Source organism: Ursus arctos, unplaced genomic scaffold (assembly GCF_023065955.2).
Source record: "Ursus arctos isolate Adak ecotype North America unplaced genomic scaffold, UrsArc2.0 scaffold_3, whole genome shotgun sequence".
Taxonomy (NCBI): Eukaryota; Metazoa; Chordata; class Mammalia; order Carnivora; family Ursidae; genus Ursus; species Ursus arctos.
Genome location: NW_026622985.1, coordinates 53,244,140 through 53,259,496, shown reverse-complemented (window position 1 = coordinate 53,259,496; position 15,357 = coordinate 53,244,140). Strand labels below are relative to the sequence as shown.

Here is a 15,357-nt window from a genome sequence, read left to right as displayed (position 1 = left end):
AAAAAAAAAAAATCTGCCTATCCGGCAATTCCACTTTGAAGAATTCATTCATAGAAATAAATTTAAAATTTATCCAAATAAAGATTGTCTCTTGTAGCATTGTTAATCGCATCAAAACTTAGACATAGATGTTCAACATCATTGGCTATTAGGGAAGAGCAAGTTAAAGCCAGGGTGAGGTATTACTGTACCCCGTTACAGCTCTAAAAAGATACAGTACCAAATGCTGGCGAGGACGTGGAGAAACTGGGTCTCTGGTGGCCATGCAAGATGGCACAGCCGCTCTGGACGGTGGTTTGGCAGCTTTATATAAAGCCGAACATCACTTACCATATGCCTCAATGTTCACGTTTCTGGCCATTTATCCCAGAGAAATGTAAACTGAAGTCTACACAAAAACCTGTACACATGTGTTCAGAGCAGCTTTATTTCTATGAGCCGGAGATTGGAACAACCCAAATGTCTTGCAACAGGTGCATGATTAAACAAACTATGGGATGTCCCTATAATGGAATGCAGCTCACACTAAAAAGGAACAAACACTGATACGCATAGCTACTTGTGTGGATCTCAAGGACATTATGATGAGTAAAAGCCAGTTTCAAAAGGTTGCATAGTGTATGATTCCATGTATTAATACTTTTGAAGTGACAGAATTAGAGAAAGAGATTAGTGGTTGCCAGGGCTTAGGGAAGGGGGAAAATATGGGTGTGATCATGAAGGGGTAGCAAGAAGGGTCTTGATGGTTGCGGAAAGTTCTGCATCCTGACTTTGGTGCTGGTTCCATGAGTCTACACGTGTGATAAAATTGCATTGACCTATATTTACACACAGACACAAACGAGAGCACATGAAACGGGTGATATCTGCAGAAGAGCTGTAGACTAGGCCAGTGTCGGTTTCCTGGTTTTGCTATTGTAGCACAGTTCTGGAAGATGTTACCGCTGTGGGAAACCGGCTATAGGGTACCCGGGACTTCTCTGTACTGTTGTTGCAACTTCCTGTGAAACTATAATGATTTCAAAATAGAAAGGTGTTTTTTTTTTTTTAATAGAAATAACCTAAATGCCCACCAATAGGGAACTTGGATTTTTTAATGCAATATAATTATATGATAGAATAGTCACCAGCCACAATAATAAAAATAGCTTCCTGATACGGAGCACATAGCTAGGAGGTCAGGGATTCATTATGCACTTTATATGCACTGTTTCATTTCATTCTAGCAACAACGTGTGGGGCAGATAGTATTGTAATCTTCATTGCACAGATAAGAAGGCTGAGGCTTGAAGAAGCTGAAGAGCTTCCTGAGTAAGAAAGTGGTAGAAAGTGGCCCACCTGGAACCTAAATCCTACGCTGCCTGGCCCAGATCCTCGTGTCTCACCGCCTTTATGGAGGGGGTGGGCCAGGGCTACTTTTGTAGACGCAGAAAGATGTTCACAACATACCATTGAGTAAAAATACAGGTCTCAAAATAATGTCTAGGTATGATCCTGTCTGTTAAGAAAAAATAATTTATATAAATCTGGCATATATAGGTGTACTAAAAAGTCTGGAAGGATCTATATCAGCATTTTAGTGATGGAGGCTGGAGTTGTAAGTGCTTATTATCTTCTTACTGTTTATCTTTTTTAAAAATGTCATATATTATTTTTTAAAGGGGCAAATGGGTTTAAAAGGTTTAAATGGGAGGGCAGTGGGGCGCCTGGGTGGCTTAGTCGGTTACGTGGCAGACTCTTGATTTCGGCTCAGGTCATGATTTCAGGGTCATGAGATTGACCCCCAAGTTGGACGTGGACTCTGCTTAGAACTTTCCCTCTACCTCTGCCCCTCCCCGCCTTAAAAATCTTTTTTTCAGTTGGGAGGGCAGTGCCTGAAGTGAGAGGAAGGAAGGTGGTGGCTCTGCGGCTTTATTCTCCTCGCCCCGTGTTTTTCTCCCATGACATCGTTGATTCCTTTAGCTCCCTTTTCCCTTACCCCACAAACATAAAACATGTTGGTTATGAGAAACCATTTCATGTTCTTTACAAATCCCCGCCTCAGTCAAACTCGCGTCCTCGTTGCTGTCAGAACGTGGTCAGTGTTTGCAGTGCTGTTGTACGATCAGTTGGTAAGAGGGGAAGAATCACCCGCCGCGGACCTTCAAAGCACTTCACGCAGGCCCTTTTGTGTTCTCTAGTAGTAGAGGATCCGTTGTAATTAGGGTGTCGCATTTTAGGCTTTAGGGGAGGAAATTCCTGAAAAAGAGCATCACTTTTTAATAACAGAAACTGTCAGGGCAGCTGGCTGGTACAGTCGGTTAAGCGTCTGACTCTTGGTTTCGGCTTAGGTGCTGAGGCTGCATCGGGCTTGCAGTCAGCGGGGAGTCTGCTTGAGATTCTCTCTCCCTCTGCCCCTCCTGCTCATGTTCTCTCTCGCTCAAATAAATGAATAGATCTTTAAAAAAACCAAAACACCATGAACTGTCTTTTTTACAAATGAGAAGATAATGCATGCCCGCAGCTGGGATATCCTGAGTTTTATCCTGGAAGAAGCTGCTCCCTCTGCAGAAAGAGACAGGTGGCCATGTGGAGTCGGTCCGCTGACCCCGTCCTCCCGCGGAGGGCCCAGCCTCGTGGACTGTCTATAATGGGCTGCGGCCAGCTGTTTGGCCTTTCAGGCTTTGTTAAAAACAGCTGGCTGCAGAGCTGCCACATGCCCAGACCAGGCCAAGATATGTGCTCCGAGAAAGGTCCAGGTGCACTTACTCCTCCACAACGACAGCCTTTGCCCCATGGGTTTACAGACTCGAATTCCCCACGGAGCCTAACAAGCCGCATTTCGCTGCCGTGGTTTGCAAGTCCACTGGCGCGACTGCCGGACCTCTGGGAGTCCCTTGTACACAGGCTGTGACTCAGAGGCTGCGTGGAATGGAGACGCTTCTTGGGTTTGTCCTCAGTCCTGCGAGCTTGCGTGCTTTCTCACCTCCATACGTTCAAACTCGGAGCATCTTGACTTTTCTTCCTGTGTGAGCCTGACATGGTCACGGACAGTTTTTATGGTACTTTCTTGACTGTATGACTGACTAATCTATTCGACTGTGATTCCAGAGAGGGGAACTAAATGTGGGAATTCCACTGATGTTGTAGCATAGTGTGTGTTCCCTGCTTTTTCTTCCATTTGTTAAATGCATCCGAGTTCTGTTTTGTGATCAAGGGGTAGACAGCCAATATATATATACCCATCATAGGTGAAAAGCCCTTCTTATATATTATAAACGGAATTTGATTTTTATGACATATCATTGAAATAATTTTCATTGGTTCATGTGTCTGCCTTTGCACATATGTTGACACACAGGTAAGCAGAGAACAAAATGTACTAAAACTTAAAAGTCATTAGGGAATTTACAGTGCATATATTAACTTTCACATTTCTCGAAATATATTTCATGGAACACCTTGCCCATAAAATGCTTTTAAAAACAAAAGAATCCCATGGTTAAAAATGCTTGGAAAACACTGCTGACTATGGTCCCCTTTGAATTTACACAACAATAGTAAATATTAAAGGCCCTGAGAAGTCCTGCAGCAGAGAAGTCTGTTAGCTTTGTTTAAGTCAGTGATTATCAGTGTATTTGGAAAAATTTCCCTCACTTCCCCAGTAACTGTTGATACCCAGGAACTAAAGTTCTTGTGAAACATAACGCAGGAAACATGGTAAATAATAAGGCTTTATGGAGCTAACCCTCTGTACCATCTGAGTCAGGAGATAGGCATTCATCCTAGGCCACTCTGCTAAGACTAGCTGTGGAATTTTGATCTCACCAGTTAACTTCTCTGGGCCTCGGTTGCCTCATCTGTTAAATGTCCTAAAGTAGTTCTCCTGACTTTTGGGTCTCAAATTCCATAACTGTTTTCTACGATTGGTTATTTTGTTCCGAATAGAAAGAATTCATGCAGTTGCTTATTGTTACAAGAAGGTTTTATGAGACAGTGTTCTATTCTTAGGTGAAATAGAAATGACTGAATATGGCCAACAGTTGTAGGATAGGAAAGCAAGGACTAGGATAGGACCAGGGTCCTATGGAAGTGGGGCATTTATGTTCTACTTTGGAAAGAAACAAGGTTAGGTTTAATGAATGATACTTTCCTGAAGGTATTTTCAGAGAGGGAAATCCTCATTTACAAATGAAAAGGTTAAAAGTAGAACAGAATTAAACTGTATTCCATTATTTAGTTTTCTTTTGTTTCTGATTCGTTCTCCTGTGTTGAGTTTTAATTGTTGAAGGATCATTTTCTGAACTGTTTTGAGTTTCTGGAAGCATCGGATAAAAAGCCAAGCATGTCACCGTGCCATCATTTTTCATAGATTAAAAGCTAGAAGATACACAGAATTTAAAGAAAAGCCAGATCATTTATCAAGCATAATTTAGAATTCAGCATAAAAATATGCCGAGCAATTGAATTTATGTAAATTCCGGAAATAAGTAGGATAATTTAATCAAATTACCTAACGTATCTAAATGAAAGAACTATTTGGATAGAATATCAGAAAGTATTTTAAAACCATGGATATCTTGTGAGGTTTGAAAATGAGAGGAAGCAGATTACAGAAGATCGAGCCATCCCAGATATTTTAGGTATGTTACCATTTTAAAGAAAATTCACCAAAATGGACTTTTCATTAAAAAGAGTGGAAGAAAAATAATGAGTCCTACTGTGGGTTGTGCGCTATACGATAGTATGTTTTCTCACGGTTTCCTTAGAACATTCGTGAGATATGGGCATTATCCACATATACAGATGTGGAAACCAAGGATTTGTTCAAAATCTAAATGGCAACCGAGTGGTAGAAATGGGATTTTGGTTCCCATTTGCCTTGTTACAAAATGTGTTCCCTTGTACCAGACTGCCTCCGTAGAGTGGTGTCTGGCATTCCTAACTGTCTTCCCCCAGACCTTATTCTTTTGTGATGCCGAGAAACTGCCAGGAAGGAGCGCAGTAAACCGTAGAGCTCAGATCGATTAAGAGCACGGGTGTTCTTCGGTTCCACCCTTCACCATGCAGACGTGCTAACTATACTCTTACCATCTAACATAATAAAAGAATACCATGGAAGCCTGTGGAAACAGGAAAGGTAGCCGTCCAAGAGTCAGTTGTGTGAGGTGTATGGCGTTCCGTTCTGTCAGAACTCAGCTGCGTCCCACTCTCTTAGTGCAGTGAGAGAGTCTGAGAAATGGCTCAGGACAGTCTGGGAAAGACGAGTGAGCAGAGATGCCATCATTGTCTTTCGATACTTGAACACCGCCTGGACAAAGAGGTAGTTCTGTTTGCCAAGGAGGAGACACTGAGGGAAATTTCAACTTGGGGACAGGAGGACTTCCTTCCCTGCCGCAGAGTCTGGGGGCAGAGCGGACTGCGTTAGGACAGGGGCAAATGCTCTGAGAAACAGGGTCCAAAAACCACCAGCGAGGAAGTTTGGAGGCAGAGAGGAGTTGGTCTTTGGGGTTCTTCGTAGCTCTGAGCATGGAGGACTTTCTGTGTGGCTCTATTTTCTGTCAGATACCCATGGATGTGATGCATTCATTGGATCTTTCTGTTTTTGTTTTTTTTATTTTTCTCTAGCTTCATGTTAGAAATGAGTAAGAAAACATTCTGTCACAGAATATATTCCCACCTCTGGGATCCTGTGTCTTTAACGGTTAATATAAATGTAGTCCCCCACGAGCAGCCTCTAACAATGGCTCTGCATGTGCTGGATCATTAGGCCGGTGTGAATGACTATTTTAATGTCCTCTGAGTGGGCCTCACCAGTCATTAAAGAAATTCAGTGCGGGGCGATCAGGTCATCCAAGCTCCTTTGTCAGGTGCTTTAGGAGGCAGTTTACACATGAAAATTAACTATAGGGACTATATGAGTTTCTTTCTGCTGATTTGATGCCCACCGCAGTCTTGTCAGTTCTCCATTTTGAACCAAGGGGTGTGTATTCTGCCCATTTTAAATGGAATCTTCTCATCAGGTTGAGGGCCTTGCTTTCCTGCAGGCCGTCTGAAAGGCAGAGGAATTGATCTGGTAAAGTGGCAGCTAGTTGAGAGCCACATTTACTTAATCTAAAGCAATAAACATGACAGTGAAAAAAATTTTTTTTCTTTTGTAACAATGTAAAGTGACAGATGTTCACTAGACTTATTGCGGTGATCATTTTGCAATGGATACAGATATCAAATCATGGTAGACACCAAAACGCATATAAGCTTAAATGTCAATTATACCTCAGTTTAAAAAAGGGAAATTGTAATAGCAAATTAAGGAAACTTATACCAAAAGACAAAAAAACCCCCAAACCCATGGCAGTGAAGAGGTACTCTCCCGGGACCCACTCACACAGGTGTGGGTATCCTACAGAGTGTGTGTGCGGTCGGGGGTGCGTATCTAATGGGACGTAAAATGTTCATTGTGGGGCTCGGTGCTCCCCAGCTGGGGCTGCTCTTCCTCTGTTGACCAGATTCCGGTCAGTCCCTCATTCACACACCCTGGACCCTGCACGCAGTTACTGATGATTGTTCTGGCAAGAGACCAAAGTACTCCCCTAAAACCCGTATTCAGGTCGCCACCACTTTTGCCCTCATGTGTTGCTTTTATCACCATCACTATTATTATGGCAGCAACACTTATTATTTACCACATGCTGTCCGTGGGGTTAAGTGCTATCCCCGCAGTATCGTCTTTAATCCCCATAACCATCTTACAAAGTAAACGCTATCATGACCCCCATTTACACATGAGGAAAGGGGAGTTCAGGTACAGCACATGTTTGTCCAGGGTCTGCAGTGGCTGAGTGATAGAGCTGGGAAGAATCCAGGGCTGGTTCGGAGCCCACGCTGGTGGTCACTCTGTTGTGCTGCCCATTATTTTGCTGGATGGAATTGTCTAAAGCAAAGAGCTAAGTGTGTTTCATAGACATTGTTAGAAAATTCTTAGTACCTATATGCCTTTAGTACCTATTTACCCTGTCTTCTGTTGACAGAAGAGATGAATTGTACTTAATAAACTAAGGAAACTCTGTGTGTGTGTGTGTGTGTGTGTGTGTGTGTGTGTGTGTGTAAATAAATTGCTTATTTGTATGATAACTTTACAAAAATGGTCTAAACTCATCACTGAACACCACAATCTCAGACAAGTAGAGTGACAACTTATGGGAGGTGCAGGTGTCCTTGTGGCTGTGGAAATGGGGGAAGGAAGTCAATAATGCATATTTCATTTCTGCGATACTAAATCGGCCGCTCTTGAATGACAGTGCCTCCAAAAATGCAACCCTGTGGAATTCAATAACATGCCAGGCCACGTGAGAAGACATTTGTCTCTGCCTCTTCCTTCTTCCTGCCTTTCTAAAACAAAATGTATAAAGGAGACTGGAAAGATAATATTCAAACGTGATATCCATGATCAGTAACTTAGATAGCATTTCCCCATCCCTAGGAGATAACTCATATGAATGTGATCAACATCGGATGAATTTTTTGCTGTATGCGTTAGTGGGCTTTAAACACCGTAGTTCTCTCACCTGAGTGCCTCGCCGTGCTAAGCTGTCTCGTAGCTGAGTGCTCACTAAAGTGAACCGAGTAGCTGAATGCCAGGTTTAGAGCCTGGGGATTCTGAAGCAAGCAGCTGGAAGACTCACAAGAGAGTAGGCAACACCTTAAAATAATTTCAAATTTACAGAGAAGTCGGAAGAATAATACAGAGAACTCCCAGATAACCCTTTACCCAAATTCATCGTTTTTAATATTTCGCCACATACATCTTACCTCATTCTACACACACAATGTGCACAAACACGAACGTGTTCATTTTTCTGAACCGTGCGAGAGTAGGAATCATACACTGTGCCTTTTTTTTTAATGCCTTTATACCGTGGTATCTGTTTCCTAAGAATAGGGATAGTGTGTTACTTAACCACAGCATATAGGAAATTCAGGAAACGTCACGTTGAAGCAGTACTTCCATCTCTCCTATTTTCATGTTCAGGTGCCGTCAGCAGTTCCAGTAATGTCCTTCAATAGCACTTTTCCCCTTCAGTCCAGGATCGAGCCCACGATACCACATTAACTGTCATGCCTCTTCAGTTTCTTGCAATTGGGAGCAGTTTCTCAGCCTTTCTTTTTCTTTGATGAAATTGATGCTTTTGAAGGATCCAGATCGATTTTTAAATATAAGATGTTCCTCATTGTGGAGTGCTCTGTCCCTGGCTGGTGTACAACACAAACGGAGGCGTATCTTTTCCAGGATATTACACCCGGAGGCGCACGAAGTCCATCTGAGCCTCACTGGTGATTAATTTTGGTCACCTGGTTAAGGTGCTATCTAGTTTCTTGGTTTCTAGTTTCATGATTCCCCAGCAACCAATAAGCTTTGTTTTCAAACAGTTTCAGTCTTTGGGGATACAAACAAAACTAAATGTTGATAATTGAGAATCCAGAAGCGGCCTTTCAAAAAGTGTCAAAATATCTTGATAAGTCATAAATTCCTGGAATTGTAGAGTGGATAGGGGGTTTGGAATTGAAAAATGTGTATGCTGTTACATTTTTTAATGGACTTTATTTTTCAGAGCAGTTTTAGGTTCATAGCAGAGTGGAGCAGAAAGTACAGAGTTCATATAACCGCGCCCCATTCCCCCGCACACACACAACCTCCCCCACCGTCAACATCCCACCAGCGTGGTCCATTTGTTTTCATCAGTGAACTTACAACAAAGCAACATTATCATCCAAAGTCCATAGTTTAAGTTAGGGTTCACTCTTGGTGTTAGGGTTCACTCTTGGTGTTGTACATTCCAGATGTGTTTTTTTTTTTAAGATTTTATTTATTTATTGGACAGAGATAGAGACAGCCAGCGAGAGAGGGAACACAAGCAGGGGAAGTGGGAGAGGAAGAAGCAGGCTCATAGCGGAAGAGCCTGATGTGGGGCTCGATCCCATAACGCCGGGATCACGCCCTGAGCCGAAGGCAGACACTTAACCACTGTGCCACCCAGGCACCCCCCCAGATGTGTTTTTTAACAGTCAATTTAGAGTGTCCATTTGCTGTACCCTTCAGTTCACTATTCGGGGCTGTTACTTTTCTAAGGTCCTTTATAAGAAATATGTGTCTCTGTATCTTGTGTTTAATTATGCCTCTTCCTTTACTCCTTTTTATAATGATTATATCTTTATAGTTTACTTCACTTTAAGGTCAGCTTTTAATACCATATCGACGGAGAGAGAGAAGCTGAAGCAGCTGATGGAGCAGGATGTCTCCTCTTCCCCCTCCGCCCAGGTCATCGGCCTGAAGCGCGCCCTGTCATCCGTAAGTTGCATGTCTGTCACAGAGACGCCTGACCACCTGGCCAAGCTGAGGAATTTTTTTATATTTTCCAATTCCATGGTTGTGTTGAAAATTCATGAGAAAACCAAACAAATTATCCAAATTCTATTTTAACCTTGTATCGGATCTGCTAATTCTGAACACCCAAAGCGAGCCGACCTCAAATCCTCGTGCCTAGTATTTCACTGAGCATTAGATACTTGACGTTTGGTTTCCTTCCACTTACCATGAGTTTTCTGTTTCTGTAAAGTGTTTGTTGTATGTTTGTGGGGGTCTTACAGACATTTGTTTCTCATTACAAAATCCGACAGTTTGGAGGTTCCCGTACCAAAGACTTCTCAAGCTTAGATTGACTTTGCAAAGGACAGGGAGCAGCAGGCAATTTTAAATTCACTCTTATCTCCTCTGCTGCCCAGCACTGATCCTGCTTACCACTCTTTCAACGTTATTTGGAAGTTCTTTGATTTGATTTGGTGATATAAAACATTTAGCTTCTTTCTCCTGCATGGGCACAAAGAGAGGAGTCATAAGGAATGTCAGATAATCATTGTGTTTTCCTAACAACAGAAAAATCACTGTCAAGCCTCAAATGTTTTTCAGTAAGCCCTTCTGTTATTCACTGTCTCTACTTTTTCCCCTTGATTGCAGTTGGGTTCCATTCAGGCGCAGTGTCCTAGGACTCTACTTTGAACAGCTGGCTTTGTCTGGTTGCTCACTCTGTATCTGTGGAAAAGCCAGATGGTTTTTAAAATAACATACTTATTATGTTCTTTACATTTATTTTATTTATTTATATATTTCTTTTATTTTTATTTTTTTGTGTTATTTTATTATGCTCCTAGTCTTTGCTTGTCCTTTCGAATCCCTACTGTAAAGAGAGGGTAATGTGAAAATACCAGCTGAGGGAATACTGAACTTTTTGTTTAGGGTTAGGTTGGGGTGATGAATTTTAGGGTCTTGTTTTCAGGAGCTAATCCCGGCTTTGAGAGAACTAGAAAATAGCCATTCATCTTTTTGATTCATCATGTTACGGAGAAAAGTAAAGTAATGATTTTGGTGTGACCTTAATGGGAAACACGTTCCCAGTAGTACATATTTGTTGTTGAAAAATACTTAAGGAGTATTTACTCAGTTGACATTCCAAGTATGTTATCTTTGAAAGAAATAAATAATATGGACTTACCCCACATAGAGTCTTAATGTCATCCACCCTGAGGAGCTCTGGTTTTCTAAGGTCAGAGAGAGAAACACCCCCTTTTGGATTGCAGTGGACTCTGGGTGCTGTTTGGGTTTGAGAGAAGTGAGATGGGGTTGTTGGTTTTTTTTAAGTGTATTTTTTAGTGCTACAGAGCATTTCTTATTGGTCCCAGTCTTACTGACTTTTAGTACTTCTAGAAGGTACCTCTGATGGGCTCCCCCAAGCCCCTCTCACAGTGGTCTTCTTCTCTCCTGCCCTCCTCCCTTGAGGTCTGGCCTCACCTTCTCAGTCTGCTTGTCTGGAAGAGTGCATGGTATTGTAGGCCAGAGTTGTTACCCTTCTAAGGAATTTACTCTCTCCCATGTTCAGGATTTTGGAAACTTAAGGTATAACAAAATGATCCCCTCTTTCCTCTTTTTGGCTTGGATTCTGGATTAGATTCAAGACTTATTTTTTAAAAATAACATTTTTAGTATCATCTCTGGGCCATCAGAATGGATATGTTTGTGCTGTATATGCAATCTTGGCATTCTTCTTTCTTCTGCTTGTGACTTACAAAAGAAAGAGAAGCTGCTAAAGTAACACATTTTTTGGGCCCCACTAAGAGTCTAGCCACTGGTATAGATTCTAGCCACTGATGCTAAGATACCAGCAAAATGTTGGTCAGAATAAAGTGAGTACCCCATAGAGATTGTTACATGTACTTGTGTGTATTAAGAACATTTACTCAGTGATTCCTAAATGATCCTCAAGAATTTCCAAATAACGCATTCCATTCCTGGATATTAAAAATTAAAACCAACATCCTGTTTGAGATCCAGGCAATAGACGGGATGGTGCCACTATGATCCCAGCAGGTAGACCGTGTGGGCACTAATGGATGGGAAAGGCTCCAAGCTTCTTGCAAGAGAGCCTGGAAGACAGACAGATAGGATGGATCTGTGTACAAGCACCTGGGGAGCTGACTGTGGGAGTGTCTGGGGGGACAATCAGGCACACTTGTCCCTTTCCAAAGATGGATCATTTGGAAACATCTTCCTCTACCTTCAAGCCAGTTCCTTCCCATTTGGGAGGTTGGGATGGAGAATCTGAGCTGCCCAGGGCTGGGTTTACATGTGTCCACATCCCTCCCCCCATTCCCAGGGCCCTGGTCCTTAGCCTTTATCCAGGTAAGTGAAAGTGCGTTGTTGTTCTTTACAATAAAATGTCTTCATCCTGAGGAATGAATAAAACACTCATCACATATATTGAGAAATAATAAAATTAATCTTCCACAAAAATCCTACTTCTAAGGACACTTCCTAAGATCCAGTTCAACTGGTATGAAAATTAAATAACATTAAAAGATGGCCAATCATAAGGGGTGAGAGCAACATCCTCTTTAAAGATGAGAGAAGCTTGGGACCGTGGGGAGGGAGCTGGGGAGGGAGGGCCCTGAAACCACTAGCCCCAGTAAGAGCCTACGGTGCTGGTGATTTCCTTCTCCACCGAAAGGAAAGCCTTGCCAGCCCCTTCTCCCATCCCCAGAAGTGAGACCAGAGAAGGGACGTCACTTCCAAAGTTCAGTGTCTTTGATCTCCCTGGCATCTCAGAAAGGATAACATTCAAGAAGAAAGTCCAGGAAGGGCCCTACTCAGGGCTCCATCCCCCTGGGCCTGCTGCTGTGCTTTTCTGATACATCCATTTATTAACAGAGCCCCGCTATTTTTAACATGTTCCAGGCCCTAGCACAAAACACAGACCTTAAAGAACGCTTATGCAGAATCCATGCTGAGTCTCTGCTCCTCGATTCCCCGGCTGCTGCCACGTTGGGTGACAGTCTGGCAGAGGTGGGTAAGGCTTCTTGTCTGGGAATGTTTCCACGACCGCCACCCCCTCACCTGACACCCTCTGTCCCGTCCCCCTGCCCCTGTTCCCCCCTGGGAGTGGGGACCGGGGCTCACATCTCTGCCTGCCCCGCCCTGCCACTGCTGCAGGGTCTGAGTGGCCTGGGAGCCCAGAAGGCTTTCCTGAGTGTGTGCTGACTGCCTTGTTAAACTGCTCCTTCCCCCCCCCTCCCCAGAAGTCTTCTTCCCTTTGTATTTCTTTACCCCATTTCCTCTGAAGTATCACTTTTTACTAGTTATTACTAGAGTGGGAATACAGAGAGACATCTTCTCCCGTTACTTCTGAAGAGGCCTCATTTTCTCTGCCCTGTGTTATCCCAAGTTCCTGCCAGCATCCTTTGCCCCCTCTGTGACATCCCCTCTCCCCTTTCTTTGTAGCTGTTAACTTCTTCTCCTGTGATTTTTTTTTTCTTTTAAAAAGCACAGCTGTACCCTGTGAGGGAAAAAATAATTATATTACAACTGAAGTGTTTTGGTCAACTAATAATATGTTAAAATGTCTTTTCTCAAAACTCAGGATGTTTATACAAAATGTTCCTTGCATGCATTTAAAATGAGAAACTGCAGAAAAGCTACAAATGAATTACTCAAAAAATAAGTAGAAAAGGATAATAAGGCTTAAAACTGTTTTTAGCTATCATATTTATAAGCCTGCCTCAGATATGCTAAATTTTTCATTAACAAACTTATTAGACTGAGAGCATTTAAAATAAAAACAAGGAATGTAACATACAATGCCTGTGTGTGTGTGTGTGTACGTTTTTAAAAGTAGTTTCAAATTTTGAAGCTTAATCCCTCTTCCTCCTTTTCCTGTCCTCAAAGAAAACAACCCCCCCACTCCCCCAATACTCACTCTGTGGGAAGCCGCGGGTTTGGGCAATGAGAAGGCTAGAGGCTGAAATTGGTCAGCACCGAGGGTGAGGCCTTGGCATCCACAGCCATGGGGACCCTCTTCTATGATGAGGGACCTAGGCTTTCTCTGCAGAGGCTCCCAGGCTGCTGTTACTTCTGAGACGTGTCAGTAGTTGACCATGACATTCCTCCACACACACCCCACCAAGAGATCTTTTCAATCATTTTAGCCCAGACCTAAACTGAGTCATCTTCAAAGTTGAGCACCTGGGACGCCTGGGTGGCTCAGTAGGTTAAGCGACTGCCTTCGGCTCAGGTCATGATCCTGGAGTCCCAGGATCGAGTCCCACATCAGGTTCCCTGCTCAGTGGGGAGTCTGCTTCTCCCTCTGACCCACCCCCTCTCGTGAACTCTGTCTCCTTCTCTCGTTCTCTATCTCTCAAATAAAATCTTTAAAAAGGTAAAAAAAAAAAAATAATAATGTTGAGCACCTGAACATTATGGGGGTGACCTTCATTTTAGGCCTGGGCAAGGAAGTGTGCTCAGCAGGGGAGCTCTCTGATTCTGCATGGCTGCTGCAGCAGGGCCCGGCACTACGGAAGGCAGCCGTCACTCAGTGTTGTTCGCTGCCAGACGCCAAGGCGTTCCGTGGGGTTCATGCCATTGCGAGGCAGTGCTTACCTTTTAAATAGTGCTACCACCTAATTATATTTATCTGTTGGAGCTTTTTGGAGCTTATTTGCATTTTGGAAAGGAAACCAGAATCACAAGTCTTTTACAATGCATGTTGTTAAACTGGTCTCACAAGGAATGTACCTGAAGGCTTAAATGTCCTTGAAGAGGAGCAATAGTGTCCCCCACATTCACACTTTCCAAAACAACCTTCTGGAGTCTTGATGATGGAGTGTTCTCCTTGCTGTTTCCTCTTTCAGTGATTTTCTGTTCTCCGTGTCTTATCCTGCTTTTCACTGGGTGACTCAGGCTCACTTTCCCAGAAAGGGAAAAGCCATTCTTGTCTTCAGGAAACCAGAGAGTGAGTGGAAGTGGCCGCCCCAGGTCTAAAAATTCCATTCCCATTTATTTTTCTTAGGTGTCTCACAGACACCCCAAGCATTCTGTCAGGGAATGTCAGTCCCCACAGTGGGATCAGCCCAGGGTGCTCTGTTCTCTGAGTTTCTGTTTTTGTCCCTTACCTTTGAGTTGTGCAGATGACCCATATCTTTGGCATTGAACCTGGCTCCTAGATTCTAAAATCCCCTCTCTCCTATCGGAAATTACTCCCACATTCTGTTAAGTTCTCCTGTTTTGTGTTTCTGAATGTGAACATCTAATATCATCAGCTTATTAGTTCTTATATTATTTTAGGTTCCCAGTGAAAGGCTGACTTTGGGTGATAACATTCTACTAAACCTACAGTCCATTTAAGAGACTAATTAGGCAAGAACTTTAAAACAACGTCTGAAAGAGAAGACGGGAACTTCTTTTAATTGCCTGATTGCTATATTCCATATGCAGTTGAATGCCTTAACTCACAAAATCCTAACCACAGTTCTTTGAGGTAGTTTCATTTTTAGGGACAAGGAAACCAGAGAGGTGAAGTAGCTTCCCCCAGGGCACACAGCTAGTAAGAGACCTAGCTGGGATTTCAGTCCATGTCTGGTGAGTCCGAAGTGTTTTCTCAGTAGCATCACACGGCTGTATATTGAGGAATGTGCCAGGCCAGAGGATACAACAGAGCGAAGCTCCAGTAGCGACAATACGCTGGGGATGGTGTGAGAATGGACCGAATAGCTATCTCAGACATAAACACCATTTCGTATAAAAGAAACAAATATATGATAGAAGAGGCTCGCAAATCGATGGGGGAGAGATGGATTATTCAATAAAATCAGTTGGCACAGCTCAAAAGCAATTTGGAAAGCAGTTTTAAGTCTTTCCATTGCACACTGAAATGAATCGCTAGTGAATTAGAGTTTAAATATAAAAATTCAAACTGTAATAGATTAAAATGTTTCTCAAATGGCTAGAGTAGGGAGGACTTCCTAAATTTGGAAGCAGTAGAAAAATTACAGAAG

The 15,357-nt window shown here is 42.9% G+C and overlaps 1 protein-coding gene across 1 annotated transcript in view; it reads left to right on the top strand.

Moving 5' to 3' along the window:
- The window catches only part of OSBPL3 (oxysterol binding protein like 3), a 250,126-nt gene that overhangs the window by 195,885 nt on the left and 38,884 nt on the right, over positions 1-15,357 (top strand). Inside the window, exons 24-25 of the mRNA XM_057304348.1 lie at positions 9,198-9,328; positions 12,266-12,373. Of these exons, the coding sequence (XP_057160331.1) occupies positions 9,198-9,328; positions 12,266-12,373 (239 nt within the window). The remainder of the gene's footprint in view (positions 1-9,197; positions 9,329-12,265; positions 12,374-15,357) is intronic.